The 18,660-nt window shown below is 62.7% G+C and overlaps 1 protein-coding gene across 1 annotated transcript in view; it reads left to right on the forward strand.

The window, feature by feature from the left end:
* LOC117652000 (latrophilin Cirl-like) overlaps positions 1 to 18,660 on the forward strand; it is a 109,719-nt gene that overhangs the window by 49,899 nt on the left and 41,160 nt on the right. Inside the window, exon 3 of the mRNA XM_034396626.1 lies at positions 12,557 to 12,625. Within this exon, the coding sequence (XP_034252517.1) occupies positions 12,557 to 12,625 (69 nt within the window). The remainder of the gene's footprint in view (positions 1 to 12,556; positions 12,626 to 18,660) is intronic.

Here is an 18,660-nt window from a genome sequence, read left to right on the forward strand (position 1 = left end):
GTGTGTGTGTGTGGGGGGGGGACTACATTTATATAACATAATTTGATTCGCCTTTGTGTGTGCAACGGCCGGGCAGTATTGGTTGTAGTTTCCTCTGGCGACGTAAACCGCGCCACAGAGAGCGCTCGTAAACGGCACAAGTACGCCTCGCGCGCCGCGTGTGTGTGTGTGTTTGTGTGTGTGTGTGTTTGTGTCTCCTTGTGGGGGTGCAACTGGGGCGTGGCTGCTTCCGGCAAGGATTGTTGGGAGAGGGGGGGGGGGAAATCACCTGCTGAAATGTTTCCTTTTTATTTCTCCAACTTTTTTCCCTTGCCTTTGGCTCTGTTCCTCCCTTGTCCTCATGTGTGTGTGTGTGTGTGTGTGTGTGTTGGCGCTTCTGTAAGCGCAGCAGCAGTCAGTGTAGTGGTGTGTGGGGGTCGTACCAAAAGGGGTGAGGGAAGGAGGGGGCGTGGGGGTCGTGGACAAACTTTTGGGCTGTTTATGGACATCATCAGGGAGCGCTATTCACGTCGTTTTTATACCGCTACGAGGAAAAATGGGGGAAGGGGGAAAGGGGGGGGGAAGATTACCTGGAGCGGGAAATGAAAGCATGGGCACTTGTAGCGAGCGAGGCCCTCCTCGGCCCCCGATAGCAATTGGCGCGCGCCACCTGAATTTTTGCGGGGGAGCTGTTAAGACGAGAGCGCCGCCGCCGCCGGTGGAGAGCGTCGGGGCGGGGGCGCGCGGGGCGGGGGATTAGGCGATTTATTCGCTGCCCCGAAGAGTGGATAATAAAAAGATACGCAGTCTGCGAATGGGCGCGAGGGCGAGGGGCCGCCGCCCTGCTGGCTGGCTGGCTGGCTGGCTGGCTGCATACAGCGGGGGATAAAATGGCGAGTTGACGAGGGCGGCGAGTCCATGCCGATTTGGCGTGTAGTTGTGAGTGCGTGTGTGCGCGCTTTTGTTGTGGTGGAAGGGTTGCAGTGGGTCCTGTACGGCTGCAGCGGCGACGCCGCACAGTGGGCCAGAAGGCCGGCGCAGCGGCCAAAACTCTGGACGCGTTTTGAGCTCCAGAGTCGCTAAACAGGACTCGAAGCGAACGTGTGCCCCCACCAATGGATTGCTCTCCGAACGAGGAATCCATTGGTGGGGTCACACGAACGTGTCGAGTCCTATTTAGCGACTCTGGAGCTCAAAACGCGTCTGGAGTTTTGGCCGCTGCGCCGGACTTCTGGCCCACTGTGCGCCGTGTCGCGGGTGGCGCGTCGCTTGCCGTCCGCGTGACGGGGGTGTCACGGGGGGCTGGCCGTCGGGGAGGTGTCGGTGGAGGCCGCCATGCGAGGGGGACGCGGACACGGCCGGACTTTATTGCATTTAGTTTGGGCCGTACTTGGCGGGGATCGACGGGACCTCAATCCGGCGGCCGTCGTCCGTCCCCGCCGGCCCGTCCAGTGTGGTGGCGGCCCTGAGCCCCTCGCGGTCGCCCGGCCCGGCCTGCACGGCCGGCAGCCCTGGCCTGGGCCGGGCATTATATATACTTTTGTGGCGAAGCCTTAGAGAGGCCGTTGCAGCGAGGCGGCCGGGCGGCCGGACGGAGATGTCGGCGTGTTGTTAAGCGGATCAGGCTACTATGTGTACGACGAAGCCCCCCCGGGATTCGAGTCCACAACCCGTACACCAATATGGCGGCCCGGTCATGTTTGAATCAACCCCCTCCCTCCCCCCTCCCTGTGTAAATCCCCGTGCCGCGGCGAAAATCCGGGGGCCACACGGAGGGGAGGACTTTTCGATCAGGCTGCACCGGGTCGCTCTCTTTTATTTTTCGTCTTTCGCCCCCGCGGCGGATGAGAAAATGTTGAATTTTGAGGCTACTTCAATACGAGGGTGCAGATGCCAGGGGTTAGATTTCTGCAGTGTGAGTGAATGTGTGTGTGTGTGAGTGAGTGTCTGTGTGAGTGCGAGGCTGTCGATGACGCGCCGCCGGGCATAGAACATAGAACGCGCCGCTGGACGTGAAGGGCTGCAAGAAAGGCGCTTCTCCGCGCTGCTCTTGTTCTTTTTCCCCTACAGTGGCGCGCCGTGCCGGGCCTGGCGGACACGATACAGCCCATTGTTCGTTAGGACGGAAGGGTGCTCGATGTTGGACGGCGGCCTCGACGGCGGCCTCGACGGCGGCCTCGACGGCGGCCTCGACGGCGGCCTCGACGGCGGCCTCGACGGCGGCCTCGACGGCGGCCTCGACGGCGGCCTCGACGGCGGCCTCGACGGCGGCCTCGACGGCGGCCTCGACGGCGGCCTCGACGGCGGCCTCGACGGCGGCCTCGACGGCGGCCTCGACGGCGGCCTCGACGGCGGCCTCGACGGCGGCCTCGACGGCGGCTGCAGACCGTCCCTTGCGAGGGCGAGGCCGCCGTCGTCCCGGCGAGTTGAAGCCCCCATGACCCCCGCGAGGTAGGCATCGCGCCGGCAGCCCCGCGCGGCGGGTCGGCCTACCCCCTTTCCCCGCAGGCGGCTTGGAGCACGCTGTGTGGAGGCGATCCTCTTTCTCCATTCCCAATGGGATCGGGGTGCGTTTGTCGCTTCTTTGAGGAATACGGAGAAGCACGGCTTTATTGTAAGCCGCATCCTCCGTTTTATTTTTTTACATGTTCCCGTGGAAATTTTTTTTTTCAAGCGGTGTTGTCACCCCGTTCTCTTTTTCTTCCCCCTCCGCCGACCAATTTTCCTGTGTCGAAAATAATGGTTCTGCGGGGACCGAATGGAGAAGGCAGTGGCATTGACAGCCCGTTTATACTGGTGCGTGGCGGCCCGGCGGCCCGGCGGCGTGGCGGTGCGGTGTCCCATCCCGTAATCCTTCCGGGAGCCAGTGCGGTCTCTTAGCTCATCTACATGTTGGCTGCGCGGCGCGGGGCCTGGAGATGGAGGCTCGGTTCTGGAAGCCTGCCGCCGCGAGGGCCGCCCTGCGGTCGTGGGAAAAGAGGGGGCTTGGCGTAACTAGGGCCAGCCAGCCGCTACGCGCGGCCAGCCCGCCGAGGCCCGGTTGCCCTTTTTTTCGGCTCGGAAAATGCCGTATTGCCTTATAGTGGGCCACCCTTACTGGCGCGTCGTCGCGATTTTTCCAAATTTCGCAATCTGCCCTTGATCTCTAGCATTGAAAAAATATTTTTGCGTCACTTTCTTATATTTTCTTGAAAACAGGAATTTTCCCCCATATTTACTAGATGCCTTTTCTCGCTCTTTTTATGTAGTTCTGGTTGTTGTTGTTGTCTGGTGCGACGGAAGCTGTCTGGCGCGGGACCACCCCGTCGAGTGAGGCGCGGACGGCGCGGAACGGCGGAACGCCGGGGCCCCTTATGAATTACCGAGCTGGCTCTATTTTCGCTATCGTTTTGAATCTCTCGTCTCCTCGTCACCTCGCCGTCACGCCGCGTCACGCCGGCCGGGCGGCTCCCGCGTGCGTTGTCTCTCGTTTTTAAAATAAATGACCCTCCCCCTTCCCCTCCCCTTCTCCTTCCTCCGTCGTCGTGCAGATGCAGGGCGTGGGCGCGGCGCGTCGTCTTGACTCGCTGCTGCTCCATTTACTGATGTGCATCTCTCTCTCTCTCTCTCTCTCTCTCTCTCTCCTCTCTCTCTCTCTCTCTCTCTCTCGCAGTGCGTGCGTGTTTGGGAGGGCGCTGCCGCGATGTGATTGCTGGATGTTTTGGCCCGCTCCCACCTGCCGTGGCCTGCAGCTATATCGCCGCACCTGCAGCTGCCACACTGGTAGCAGCTGCCTCCGCCGCGCGCGGCGTAGCTAGCTGCCAGCGGCCCGGCGGCAGCTCCGCGTACGAGTCCGTGCGTGCGCGCGAGAGAGAGAGAGGGGTAGGGAGAAAAAGAGAGAAAAACAAAAACAAGATGTTCGGCATCGCTTCTTATTCGCGTTTTCTCGTGTCGGCTGCCTTCTCCTTTTTTTCCTGCTGTAATTGATTTCCCTGGCCGAAGGGGCCCCGGCGGCCCCACTCGGGGCACTGGGCCCCGCAGTGGGCCCCGCACTGGCGAGCTTTTTGTAGCCGTGTGCCCCTCGGTGTGCCCCGTGCGGGACGGGCCGCGCTGGATGGACCGTGCCGAGCCCCAGATCGGGCGAGGTGTGGGAACGGATTGGGGGGGAGGGGGGCAGGAGGGTCGGCGACTGACAGGCTATAGGTGAGCCCCCCTCACCTCCCCAGCCCCGCGGCGTACCGCGGCGTATCGTTCATCCCGATCGCCAGCTTTGTTTCATCGGCGTGCTCGGTGCGCGCCGAGCCCCGCCGCGCCCCGCCGTGCCCCGGCCAGTAAGTGACAGTCGTCGGCGTGCTCGCGGAGACGCGCGCCGAGGTATGGTAACAATGCGATGAAGGCCTTCTGTCTCCCTCGCACCCCCAACGGCGCCCGCCCCGTGGGTGCGGCCGAGGCGGCGGCAGAGCCTGCTTTGAGGCGAGCGAGCCCCTTGATCCTCCACTGCTAATAGAGCGATGGCGTTCGGCGGGCCATTTGGCCAGCCCCGGCACGGCCTCCTCCAACACGGCCTCCTCGACGGCGGCCTCGCAGCCCGCCCACTAATGCGGCGTCGTTCATGCAGCATGCATGCGCGGGATGGATGTCTGAATGGCGACGCGGGAAGCGGCGTGTCGTCGTAGAGCGGGCGGCATTTGCCGCGCGATCTTCAACCCCATCCCTCCCTCGCTCCGCGCTCCGCCTCGTAGACACTCAACTTGGGGCCCGTCTTCGCCACGCCGAGGGCCCCGGAGGGCGCCGCTTGATGCTTGGACGCGAATCGCTTCCTGGACCATAACTTGGTGCGCTGCCTGGCGCGGGCGGCCCGCCGAGGACCGCGTAATAGACGCCCCCCCCCCCGCACTCCAGACGCCTTTGTTTCGGATCCAGCGGTGCGGAAACTAGACGCGCCTGGAGAATTTATCCCCAATCACAAGTTTTGGCGCGCGACGTATGTGGAATGGGGGGCCCATTGGCTGCCACTGGGCCGCTGGGGGGCGTGGTGGCGGCCGGGTCGCGGTGCCGTGCCGTCTCCTGCAGCAGGTGTGGCTGGGGGGGGGGGGGGGGGCTGTTCCGGGGGAAAGAGGTGGGGGGCTTAATAATGCAGCCCCGGCCAAAGCTGGTTTGTTTTAATGACCAGCCCCTGCATGATTGAGGTGCGGACCGGAGGGGAAGGGAAGGGGGGGGGGGCATGGAACGCTACTTGCGGCCGCGCCGTGCCCGTCGTGAGCATTCAGAGGAAGTTTGTGTTGGGGCATTAGGGAGGGGATCATTGTAGGGGTGGCTCCCTTTCTCTGTGCGTGTGTGTGTGTGTGTGTGCGCGTGTGTGTGTGCGAGGCATTGATAGGTGTCCAACTCGGTCGCAGGGATCCGAAAAGGGCGCCGTCCGCTGCATGCGCGCTTGGCGCGCCCCGCCGCCCCGCAGTTTGAAATGTCTCGGAAGGGGGGGGGGGATGGTGGGGGGGAATCGGGCTGAAAGCAAAATAAAGGGAAAAGAATATGAAGGAAAGAAGAAATGTTGGGAGCAATGAGACGAGTGTGGGGGGCGGTGTGGGGGGGAACACATGCATACAAAGGGAAACAAACAAGACGAAACGCACGTCCAAACAAAGCAGCAAGTTCGCCAACTTGGCGAAGGGCCAATCAATAGTTTGTTTGTGCTTGTTGGGCGACGGAGCGTTGCGTCGCGGAGCGTCCCGGTACATGTTTAATGCGCGTTCGTCTGCCTCGCTCCCGTTTCGGTATGGAAATGGCGGCCGTGGCCGGGAGCCTTGGACAGGAGCGCACGCGTGTCTGTCTGTCTGTCTGTCTGTCTGCGTGTGAGCGCGGTGGGTGCGTCCGCCCCGCCCCGCCCCGCCCCGCTACCCCGGAGCAGCCGGCCTGTACCTCGCTCTCGGCCCTGCCTGCCTGCCAGCCTGCTTAAAGAATACTCAAGCAGGATGAGCCGTTGCTGAAAGTTTTATCTTTTGTTGTGCTGCTCGCGGCGCGTCGCGCGCGTCGCGGCGTCGCGGCCGTTGCCCCCGGGGACACCTTCTCGGCGGCCTTGACGTGCATCGTCTGTTATCATTGCGTTCATTAAAATGAACGGCGTGTCTCTTTCATGATGCAATCTCACGCGCGCGCCCCCGCCTCGTCTTTACCGTCACCTTCCCCGCTTTGGCCGCGCCGCCAACGCCGCCCCTGGAGCACCGCGGGTCCTCCAGCGCCCCCCCCCCCCTCTTTCCGCTCTCCAGGCTACTTGTGGTCTTTGTGCGGGCTGGAGTGGCGGCCGGCGCCGTCAGAAGACGCGGTGGACGGCCGTCGAGTGGCTGGCAGGGGCGTCGTGGAGGCCGTCGAGGACGCCGTCGAGGACGCCGCCGAGCAGGCCGGGCAGGCCGACGCCGACGCGGAGGGCGCGCACCCTCTCTCTCTCTCTCTCTCTCTCTCTCTCTCTCTCTCTCTCTCTCTCTCTCTCTCTCTCTCTCTCTCTCTCTCTCTCTCTGTCTCTCTCTCTCTCTCTCTCTCGCCCTCTCTCTCTCACACATCCACACACAGAGGTCTCGAGCGAGTGAATTGGCTAGATTCGGCGGGGCAAAGTGTCGCACTACACAGGTTAGGTCTTATTTCTAACCTTTTGAACACACTTTGTTGTTGTTGTTTTTTGTCGCCGGGCCGTGTGCAGGGCCGTGTCGGGTGAGTTGGGCCATACGATAGCCGAGGCGGGGAAATATTTATGAAGTGGACCGCGGTGTCGGCCGGGAAGGGGACACGAAAGTCTCGTGTTTCAATTACCCGGAGCGGAATGTGCGTGCGTGCCCACGTGTGCGTGCGTGTGTGTGTGTGTGTGTGTGCGCGCGTGTGTGTGCGCGTGTGTGCGTGATGATGGATGGCCAATGATAGGCCGGAACCATGGTCCGCGGTGAAAAGCATCGAAAGGCCGCGAGGATAGCAGCAGATACAGCACGCGTTGCCAAAAAACAGGGCGTATCCGCCGCGGGCGGGGATCGAACCCGAAACCCCGCGCGCCGACTGATTGTCTCGGTGTGTGAGGGCGCGCCTTTCCGCCGCCCCGACGGTCTTGACGGTCTTGACGGGGACCCGGGGAGGGGAGCGTCCTCGCCGTGCTCATTAAGGGCAGGTGGAGCCTCCCCTCCGCGCGCCACGCCGCGGCGCCACAGCCAGGGGAGGGTCCCGGCCTGATCAATGTCTTGCTCGGCGTAAGCGGAACTCGCAGCGCGCGCAGCCCAAGGCCGCCGCCGTCGTCGTCGTCTACCTCGCTCGCTGCCTTGCCAATTTTCCGGCGCCACCCGCCTCGCCTCGCCCCGCCCGCATCGCCTCCGCTGGCCGCTCTTTGTCCTTCGGGGCTCGGCTCGCGGGTCGCGGCGCGGCGCTCGCGGGGCGCACAATCAGCGAGGGCGGGGCGGGGCGGGGCGGGGCGGGGCGCATTGAGTGACTCTCGGAGCGTCGCCGTGCTGCCCCTGCTGCAGTGACAGCGGCGCCGGCTTGAATCGGGATGCAGCCGGCCGGTTCCGAACGGTGCTCTCCTTCTCTCTCTCTCTCTCTCTCTCTCTCTCTCTTCTCTCTCTCTCTCTCTCTCTCTCTCTCTCTCTCTCTCTCTCGCACTCCCACAGGGTGCACGCGACGCGCCTGCAGTGCGAGAGAGACGGGGCGTGTCGTCCCGAATCAGCCTGCAAGCGCCTAGCCTAATTGGATGCACCTGGGGATCCGCGTGGCGTGGCGATCCATCCATCCCCCCCGAACGTGAATTCGCGGCGCTTTCTACCCACTTTGTGATTGCCAAAGGTTTTTCTCCCCCTTTTTTTGCAATCGCGCGCGCTTTAGTGCGTGTGTGTGTGTGTGTGTGTGTGTGTGTGTGTGTGTGTGTGTGTGTGTGTGTGTAATAGGCCACGGCGACTACTGCAGCGCGCGTGCAGCCGGCGAGCCGATGCGCTCGCAACTGTGTGCAACAGCAAGGAGCGCTTGCTAAACACGTGCCCTATCTCTGTCTCTCTCCGCCTGTCTCTCAGACACTCACACACACACACACATTGACAGCGCTGAAAGCTCGGCGCTTGCCCGCGCGGGCACACGCGGGTTTTGATGGCTCCATATACTGTAGCTATGCTGCCGTGATTTCGCGAAAGCCATCCTCCTCCTCCTCCTTCTGCTCCTCTGTTCTTTTCCGGGGGTCTTCGTCGCCGTGGAAGAAAGGGGCTCCTATAGCAGCACCCCCCACTCTCACACAACTACACACAACTACCCACAGAGAGAGAGAGAGAAAAGAGAGAGAGGGGAGAGAGAGAGAGAGAGAGAGAGAGAGAGAGAGAGAGAGAGAAGTCAGTGACTTGGACTTGCTTTCCTTTTTTGGGGCTGGAAAGGAAACACAGGGCAATCGGGGGGTGTCTCCCTGTCGCGCCCTGTCCCTTGAAAGGGGTGGCATGCCCTGCAGGAACGGAGCAGGAAGCCCCTCCTGGCTGCGACGGACTTTTGTCGCTCTTCTCGGTACGTAATACGTGCACCGAATGGCGGCGCCTATGGTTCTGGGAACACGGAGTACGGTACGGAGTATCGGGCGACGTTGGCCGTGCTGCGGACTAGAGCGGCCCCCGGGCGGGGCCCTGGCGACACGGCATGGGCCGAGGCATGGGCTGGCCGACGGGGCCAGAGGAAGGCCGGAGGGGTTTCGGCGGCCGCGTGTGTAGTGGCGTGGCGCGGTGGCGTGGCGCCCCGTGACACGTGGGGGAGATCCATCTTGGTTCAGTGATAGTCTTCCTCACACACAGACACACACACACAAGAGTCGCACACGGACACGGAGACGGTGTGTGCGGAATGGCTGTCGCGCGCTGTCAAACCGACACACTAGATTGAGACTTTTGTCTTGTGTCGGCGACAGCGCGTGTGTGTCTGCGTGCGTGTGCGTGTGTGAGTGTCTGTGTGTCTGTGTCTGTGTTTGCGCACGGGGCGGGGGGATTCGCGATGGACGACTCTGCCCTAGGCTTTTAGCCTGGTCCCGCTCACAACCTCAGACGCCGCTCGTCGGCCTATAGATCTCAGAACTAGATTTTCGCATTTTCTGATTTGCCCCCCTTGCCGACTGCCGTGTCACCTGCCCTGTCTTCCCCCTTCCCCGTCTGCCTGGCCTGCCTGTCTGCTGCCTGTCTGCCTGTCTGCCTGCCTGCCTGCCTGCCTGCCTGCCTGTCTGCCTGCCTGCCCGTCTGCCTTCTTGTTTTGGGGCGACGGCAGAGGGCAAGGTGATGCGTCTCCGACTTGGACGTGTTGGTTCCTTCTCTCCTGGTGTGGTGGGGAGCATCAATTTGCAGTGCAGGGGCCTTGCTGGCCGGGTAAAGGGGTGAAGGTGTCAGGCGGGCAGGTCGCACTGCGGGGCGGGGCGGGGCGTTCGGCGGATTGCGGGCCGATCTCCAGAGACTTCGTAAACCAATTACGTCTCTCTAGTCCGGACATTGGACCGTAAACTCTACCACTGAATCCACTCTGCGTGTGTGTCTGTGTGTGTGCGTGTGTCGTGCTCGCATGGACGGAGCGTGTGGGGGGCCTCCGGCCGCACGCCCAACCCTTTTCCTTTGCGTGTGTGTGTGTGTGTGTGTGTGTGACCACTCTTCTCGCCTCCCTTGTGTTTCTGGCCACCACGCCCCGCCACGGCCCATTGCCCTCTTTGTCCGCGTGTGTGTGTGTGTGTGTGTGTGTGTGTGGTCCAGTAGTACAGCCCAGCGCGTCACGATATTGTGTCCGTCATAAGGCCACACATACACAGAGAGAGAGAGAGAGAGAGAGAGAGAGAGAGAGAGAGAGAGAGAGAGAGAGAGAGAGAGAGAGAGAGAGAGAGACACACGCACACAAACACACACAGGTGCCGCGGGGCGTCGCAGCTTCCGCCAGCTCCTACACCATGCATCACCGTATAGTGACAGCGTTTACGCATGACCCCCCCAGACCCCCGCCCCCCTCGCCCTCTACTTCATCCTCTCTCTCCCTCCTCACCTTTATCGGCCCCCTCTCTCGCGCACACACTCGTCTTATGCAGCGGTTTACGTGCCCGTCGTCGTGTAACTCATCTTCTCCCTCTCGCTCTCTGTCGCTCCTTCCCCGGCGCGCCGAGTCTGTCTCGTTCGTCACTCCCTTCTCACGTTTCAGCCGTTCCATCTGCCCTAACGGTCCCAACTCCGGGCGTGCGAACGCTCGCGCGTGGCGGGGCGCGCTCGGCCCCGCTCGGCCCCGCTCGCCGAGCACGCGTTTAAATTAGTGCGCCGGGATGTATCGGCCCCGAAAAACTTTGCGGGGCTGGCTGGAGTCTGACGACCGCTGGAGTCTGACGATTGCTGGAGTTAAAGTCGCCTCCCGAGACGACTGCTGGAGTCTGTTGACGACGACTGCTGGAGTCTGTTGACGACGACTGCTGGAGTCTGTTGACGACGACTGCTGGAGTCTGTTGACGACGACTGCTGGAGTCTGTTGACGACGACTGCTGGAGTCCTGGATGACTACTGGAGTCTGTTGGTGGCTGAAGTTCGATGACTGCCGCTCGAGCCTGATGACTGGTTCTGCTGGAGTATTATGATGACCGACTGGAGTGAGACTGCCAGAAGCCCCGCTCGCTGGAGCCGAGCTGGAGCCCCGCCCCGAAGCCCCTGGAGCCGCGCTGCCGCCGCTAGTGGCGCTGGAGTCTGGCTGGCGCTGCCGCTATTAGCGCTATCGGGAGGCAGTGTCTTTGACGTGAATCCTGCCTTTGTTTGCGGCCCTCGGCTGCTCCGGCCCCTTCCACCTCAGTTTTCTAATGGTGCTTGGGCAACTCGGATCGATGAACGGGCCGAGCTGTGAAGCGCCGTGAAGCGCCGTGAAGACTGTGAGCGCGGCGCTTGAGCCGTCCCGCCCCGCCCCGCCGACTGACTCTGTCACTGTGACTCAATCGAGCACCGTGAAAAACGGCGCGAGGCCCTTCGCATTTGCATGTCGAGCATTTTGGCGATGGTGGGGCCGATTACAGTGGCGTGGCCGGCGTGGCGCCCCACCGGGCGGCCTGCAGCAGGGCCCATGGGGCTCATTGGCGCCGCCACGCCCGCCACGCCCCGCCACGCCCCGCCGGGCCCACAGGCAGCTTGACGGTGGGGCTCCGCGTCAGGTGAGCGGGGCAGAACACCCGAGGGCTCGGGGCGGTGGCCGTGGCGGTCGCCCACCCGGGTGGAGGGAGCCTGGAGCCGCTCGCTACGCCCGTGGCCGCCTCGGCCGAAGAGGAAAAAAGGAAATTAAAATGAAGATGATGTGATGTGGTCGCTGCCCGATACTTGGCGGAATTAATTAAAGTGATGCATCGCGCCTGTCCCGGACGACCTTTTTTTCTGGAGGAGAGAAAAAAGAGAGAGAGAAAGAAGTTGCCGCTCGGATTTTTGTGCTTTCCTTCGTTGGAGGGCGCATCATCATCTCTCGGGACTCCTGTTTGCTATGTGGTCTGAAATTTTGATAGCGGTGACCTTGGCGCGACCTTGGCGTGACCTTGCCCGCGGCCCAGACGGCCTCGAGAAGGATCCGCGCACCTGGAGGGCTCCGAGGGGCTCTCGTCATCCCCGGCCGACCCATTTGCGGCCAATTATCCCGCTCTGATTAAAAGACTGGCGTCTCTCTCGCACTCGCGGGGCGCCCCGCTGGGCCGTGGGCTTGGCAGTGGGGGTGCGAGAGAGACGGCGCTACCGGAATTTTGGCGCCGCGATTTCGGTCTGTTTCTCCCCGGGCGTGTTCGGCTCGTTTGTATGTAAATCTAATTTGCGCGACGCGCGTCGTGTCGCGGCGAGCCTCGCGTGGGCCATTCATCATCTGCAGCGGGAGCGAGAGAAAAAAGGAAATAAATAAAAAATTGAACAAGAACAAAACGTCCCGGTGGGCCGTGGCAGCCGCCAGACCCGGCCCCCCCACCCCGCCAATAAGTAGTCCGATGAGTTGATGTGTGTTACTCTGTGTATCCATCATGTCGCACGCCCGGTAATGGAGATTCCAATTTCGCGGCCTCGGGGCCCCACACTGTGGGACCCACCGGGCCCCACCGGGCCCCACAGCGGCACGGCAGCTTGTCTCCGGGGGCGACAGGCGGCCGCGCGGAATATCATTGTTGCCCTTAAATCCACTGTTAATTTAAATTCCTATAAAATACCACATTTTACGAAAAATAAACAATTTTTCGTACCTGTTGCATACTCTGTGCATTTGTCTTTTTAGAGCTTTTGAGCATGCTGGATTAATAAAAAGCATTGTGTTATGCCCCGTTGGTTGCATGCGTGTGTGGTTTGTGCCTCTGTGTGTGTGTGTGGCATTGCTGTCACGTGTTTTCCATATGTATGTCTTCTAATTGCGCGATAAGGCACTTTGTCGGTTCCATTCCGTCCCCGCGGCTTGGTACTCTCTGCGGGTCTTGTTGTTGTTGTTGTCGTCACGCCCGGCCGGTCCATATCGTGTGTGTGTGTGTGTGTGTGTGTCGTTCGTTCGTTCGTTCTGTCGTCGCCCTGCGGTGGCATTGCGATTATTTTTGCGATTTTATTTATTGTTGTCACGTTTGTATTTTTTTTTTGCTTTGCAGGTGAGTTGGGCCTCGCGGGACTTGCGGCGGCCGGCGCTCTGCCAGGGGTACCAGGAGCGCCCGGAGACAGTACGTGCCAAAAATCAAATAAAGCATGCATTTCTCTATCGTAGAGCAGTTTGGAAATTTCCTCACTTTGTCAAAAAAAACTTCATTAAATAGTTGTTTTGGATGTATTGACTCTTTTGGCTTATCAAAATTTAATCTTTCGGACTGTAGAAGTGTGAATTACGCGAGTTACTCTTGGCACTTACTATACTCACGATGTTACGACTTCTTTTCCGGTGGCTGCGTCGCCACTTGCGCTTCTCTGTCTTGCATGCCGCTCTCTCCGCCTCTGCATTCTTTCTATGCTTCTTTCCATTGCGTTTCTAGTTCCTGCTGTTTTTCTGTGCACTTTCTCGCTGGGGGTGATGGCAATGCGTGGGGCTGGGCCCCAATGTTGGTTGCTGCTTTGGGCGTTGGGGCTCGTTTCGGCCGCCCCTTAGTACGTGGTGCACTTCTTGGCCTGGCCGGCACCGGTGGGGCGCAAGTAAGTACTTACTTGGCTTTGCCTGTGGTTTGTTTGTAAGTCGTCGCGCGTGCGGCCCGTGCTGCCTGCCTGCCTGCCTGGCCGCCTGGGGTTGGTTAAGCCGGCCGGCCGGCCGAGCAGACAGCCAGGTGAGCGTGCCCTAATCACATCAGAAAGCTGTCGGACGCTAGTTTTCGCGGGGAGGGTCCCGCTGTCCTCAGCACGTGTAAGCCAGCCAGGCGCGCCGCTCTCAACTTCCCAAACTGATTGGCAATAGCGTGGCCGGGGCGCCCGGGCCGGCGTACCGTGACTTATGAGGGCCATCCATAGTGGGTGGACGGCCAGGCAGCCAGCCAGGCAGCCAGCCAGGCAGCCAGCCACAAACCGCAAAGCTCTCCACGCTCCGCGCCCCGTCAGGGGTTGGAACGCCGCGCGGGCCGCAGCGGCGGACCAGTGTAGCAGCAGCCGGCCAAATAGTAAATTATTCCACTTTATTAGCTAGTGACAAAACGCGCCTCGAGGTGCTGGCTGGCTGCTCGGTCTGTGCCGACCAGTAATGAGGGCCACCTGGACGAAGGCCTGGACCCCCCGCGGGCCTTACAGTGCACCGGTGCCGCTGAGGCGTCGGTGCGGCGTGACTCGTCGCTTTTATTGGCGAGGTGGCCGTCGTGGCCGCGAGAGGTGGCCGTCGTGGCCGCGCGAGGGTCGTGGCCGTCGAGGGGGCCCGTCGCGGGGGTGGCCGTCGTGGCCGCGCGAGGTGGCCGTCGTGGCCGTGCGAGGTGGCCGTCGTGGCCGCGCGAGGTGGCCGTCGTGGCCGCGCGAGGTGGCCGTCGTGGCCGCGCGAGGTGGCTGTCGGGCCGCGCGAGGAGACCCTCGTGGCCGCGGGGCGCGTCGCCGCCGGGCCGCCCGCGCCCCATATTGACATGTTTGTCTCTGTCGCCCCGCTGGTGTTTCTTATTTTCGCGGCGGCCGAGCTGTGGTCGGCCACCCCACCCCGCCCCTCCCCGCGTCCCCTCGAGCGACAAGTAAATTGAAATAATAATATTAATGACTGGCAGTCCACCGCGCTCCCCTTGTCCGACTAGATTGTCATTTCCAGGAGCTGACGCCCCGCCCCGCCACGCCACGCTCGGCTAGCGAGTGAGGCAGTGCGGCCGGCCCGCCGCGATTTATAGCCTATCAAAATGCAAATCCCGCCAGCAGAGAGGGGCGCGCGCGGTACCGAACGGAGACGTACGCGAGACGGGTGGAACCCCTAGCGTCCCGCGCCGGCGGTGATGCTGGCGGCGGTGGTGGTGGTGTTGTCGCGCGCACTGTGTCTAGGGTTGCCAACTTTGGCCGCGGGGAAGCGAAGGCTTTGTGCCGGGATTTGAACCCGAGCCGCTTTTGTCGCTGGGGGAGGTGCGGTTGCGCCTGCACTGTGTGAGTGCGTGTGTGTGTTTACGGCTGGGCGGCTATTTCGGGGACGTAAACACGTTTTCCGGCGTTTTGACGGCCGCTGGTGCGTTGCTGGTGCGGTGCGCTGTCCGGCGCGCCGGTTGGGTGACGACGCCATGGTGCTGCGTGGTGGTACGGTGTGGGCGCGGACCCCCCGTCGCCGTCCGTCCGTTGCGGGAATCCGTTAACGGGTTGTTTGCTTGGCGTTAGTTTGTGTTTTGGGGGCTGGAAGGCGGGAAGTGGCGTTGCCTAGAATAGAGGGAGCGAGGGGTGTACGCCGATAAAGTTGTTGTTTTTCCCGTGTTTTATGTCTTGTTTTTGTTTCTTTCTTTCTCTGTAACCGGGCGGGCTGCTCTGGAAATTACCGGGCGGCTGGTTCGAGCCTCGGCCGCGCGCAATGATCTTGAATCAGCGATTTGACGCGGTGCAAGGCGAGGCGGCGGAGCCGGGCAGAGCGCGCCGACGCGCCGCCATGTCGCCGGCCGACGCGCCGAACCCGAGAGCCGAACCCTCTCTCGCGCCAAATCAAAAATTATTATTAATATTAGTAATAACACGTAATCATAATGGTGGTAATAATTCGCGCCGCCGCGGCCGCTGGTCCGTGTGTTTGAGTGTGTGCGTGTGTGAGTGTGTGTGCGTCCGGAGCCCTAACCGAACCCGATACGTTTCGTTTCGTTCCGTCGGCATGGTCACGCCGATAAGGGCCTAACCGGTATTAACGGCCGCGAATCCCTGCGTGTGGCCCTCTCCGTCTCTCTCGCTCTCGCGGGTCGCGACCGCGAGGGCGCGAGAAAGAGAGAGAGAGAGAGAGAGAGCAGTCGAAAGCGACACAGCCGTGTGCGCGGAATCGCTTTGCTGCCCCGCCCCTTCCCCCCCGTCTTGCGAGCGGCGCGCTCAAACTTCCGATGCGGGTTGGTTGGGCTTGGCTGGGTGCGCGCTTCGCCCGCTTCGCTCGCTTCGCGCTCGGCGCGTCGGTTCGTCCTGATGGGAGTATGCGCTGATTCTAATCGGCCGTGTTGCAATCGGAGCCAGGCGATGCCAGGCAGTGGCGTGGCGTGCCGCCCTCGCTCGCCGAAATGAGCGGCGTGACGTCACGACATGCGCTTTACCGCGAGGTTATAGCGGCGGCAGCGTGGCGCCGAGCCAAGCCACCTGCTGGACAGGGCGGGGCGGGGCGGGGCGGGGCGCGGCGTGCCCGCGAACACGGTGTTTTCGCGTCGGCCTTGCCTCGCCTCGCTAGGGGTGGCAGTCGTAGAGCGGAATTCTGCCATCGCCTTCACAATAACGTCATTTTCATTTTTAAAATCTCAATTTCATTTTTGTTTTGAGAGTGTCTGTATTGTTTCGGAGGGTCGGCCCTCGCAGCTCATCAGCACGGATTGATCCAAGGCGACGTGTTCATTGGTTCGAATCGAGAGGGGGGGGGACGGCCAGGGTTGACGCTGGTGCACCCTTGTAACGAGCGCGGCAAACACACACACACACACACACACAGAGCTACAGTGCGCACTTTCACACACGGCCTGCACGCACTGCGCGCTGCGTGTTGTGCCACGGGGCGGCCGGTGTTCGGCCCAAAGGCGGCCAAAGGCAGGCAAAGGCTCGGCACGCTGTAAACTCGATTCGACTCAACTTTGGGGCGGCGCGGTCCGTCGGAGAGTCGGAGGCCCAGGGGCGGATCAAGACGGAATAAAGGCGGAGAAGTCTCGGCAAGTTTGTAACCGCCGACCGGGGCGGGGCGGGGCGGGGCGGGGCGGGGCGGGGTGGAACGCCTTGAACGCCCCTGGGCGGCTCGGCCCGCTTTGCCCCTATTGCGTTACACTCAATTTGCTGCGCACGGGGGATGATCAAGCCCGGCGAGGTGTGCCAATGACCCCGGGGCGGGGCGGGGCGGGGGCGTCGCGATGCTGAAATGGGGCCCGCCAGCCCCGCCGGGCCCCGCATGGGGTTTTATTGGCCTTGTGGGCCAGTAGCGGAAACGGCAATGGTGAGGCGGTAACGTCCGGACACTTGGCTTGCAATGACCCGGGCGGCGGGGCCGGCCGAGGCGCGGTAGAGCACCGCCACGGAGCACCGCGTCGAGCCCGGCCGCCGGCAGACGGACTGGGGCTTTGGTCGGCCCGGCGTGGCTAGAGGGCTCGGGGTGGCGGCCGGCGATTTCCTTGTTCCGGTTTATGTCTGGGCTCTGGCGCGCTCTGGCGGGTGTAAGGGCCCTCGGCGCCCTCGGCCGCGGTGCGGGGCGCGGCACCCCTCGGCCAGACCCCGGCGGGGCACCGTGGGGCCCGACCACGCGATGGCTTGGCTCTCGGCCATCATCGCCAGCCCCTCACCAGCCCTTCGCCCGCAGCCCAGCCCGGTCTTCAACCCTGCTCGCAACCTAAACAAACCCACAGCCAAACCCAAAACCCGTCAAAACCCTACCGAACCCGCTTTGCGCGTTTGCCCTTGGAGGCAGCCTTCAACCCTTCCGAAGTCCTTCCTCTTGAGCCCTTCCCGGCCGTAATAAGTCTTCGGACCGAGCCCTTCGGCAGCCCTTGGGCCCTCAACCCCGAAGTCGATGACGCATAACTCGCTGGACAGCGCTGCCTGCCTGCTGGCTGCCTGCCTGCCGGCTGGCTGCTGCTGGCTGGCCGCGGTATGCCTGGCTGCGGCCTGGCTGGTCTTGGAGAAATATGGCTCGCGGATTGTGGCTGTCAGTCCAGTATGCCGTGGGGCCGGGGCTGCTGTGGGGCTGCGGCTGGCGGGGCGACGCCGCGACGGCCACGCCGCCGGCCCGGGCGTGTGGCAATGTTGGTGTGTGGGGTGGGGGGGGGGGGAGGAATCGGAGGGGGTAGTAGAGAAAGAGGTTGCTGGCTGCGTTGCTTGCGTTGGCCCGCTCGGCTGGCTGCAGCCGTCCCCTTCCTTGACGCGCCTTTTACGCCTGATTGGGTGCAACGCGCCACCTGCGGGCCGGAAGACCGGTGGAGGCGGTCTAAACCCCGGACGCGTTTTGAGCTCCAGAGTCGCTAAATGGGACTCGAACCGAACGTGTGACCCCACCAATGGATTGCTCTTCGAACGAGGAATCCATTGGTGGGGTCACGCGCTCGGTTCGAGCCCCGTTCAGCGACTCTGGAGCTCAAAACGCGTCTAGAGTTGTGGCCGCAAGGTGAGGACGGCGCCGGTGACAGTGCCCCGGGGCCATGGCCAGGGCGTTGCTGGCTGGAACCGCGCAGCCATGCGGCACGCGGCGCTGCAAGGCGCTGCCGGTGCTGCTGCTGCTGGTGGTGTAGTTCGCCGCGCTGGCCAACAACTGTTATTATGACGGGCCTAACTCCGCGCCGACATGCGACCTGCTCCTTTCACTCCGCGTGCCGCGTCGTGGCGGCCAAAGCCTTGCCGATCGATATTTATTACTGGCGGGCCGAGGGGCCGAGGAGGGCGGCGGGGGCGTGTGGGTGGACAAGCGGCCCGGTGCTCTTCGCTAATGGCGACCTGTCGGTCCTCCACGGCCTCTGCCCCCTGCCGCCCCTGCCGCGGCCTTTACCACGGCCTCTGTGGCACCGCCACTACGGTGGGAAGTGGGTTCGAATTTTGGCGCCGCGTGCTGCTGGCGCCACTGTGAGCATCCACACTGTGTTTGTGTGTGTGTGTGTGTGTGTGTGTGTGTGTCACGCATTCCCCTCGTGTGTTGTTCATTTGTCCCTTCCTTTGTCTCGCTGGGGCTGCGCCGGGCTGCGCCTTTTTCGCGCCGAGCAGGCGGTGGCGCGGCGGTTTGTAATTATTATTTGGTATGTGTGTCGCGCCACCGCCGCCGTGCCGCCGTGCACCACGCTATGCATGCGCCCCCGCTGCCTCTTGTTCCACCTGGGGCGGGGCGGGCCGGGGCGGGGCGGGGCGGGGCGTACCGTGCGGCGTGGCTCGCGGACGCAGCCCCCCCATTTGTAGCCACTGCAGCACGCCCGCCCCGCCCCGCCTCGCGTTGCGTGATATTCCTCTTTCCGTAATTAAGCCCTGCGAGGAAATTATATCGGCGGCCCGCCGTAATTCGCGGCGACACCGAACGCGCCAACGCGGCGCTAAGTGGCGCCGGAGGGGAGGGGGCGGGGGCGCGGCGGAGCGGCGATGGAGGGGAGGGGAGGAGGTGGCCGTCTGGCGTGCGCGCCCGTCGAAA

The sequence above is a fragment of the Thrips palmi genome, unplaced genomic scaffold (assembly GCF_012932325.1).
Source record: "Thrips palmi isolate BJ-2018 unplaced genomic scaffold, TpBJ-2018v1 HiC_scaffold_6, whole genome shotgun sequence".
Taxonomy (NCBI): Eukaryota; Metazoa; Arthropoda; class Insecta; order Thysanoptera; family Thripidae; genus Thrips; species Thrips palmi.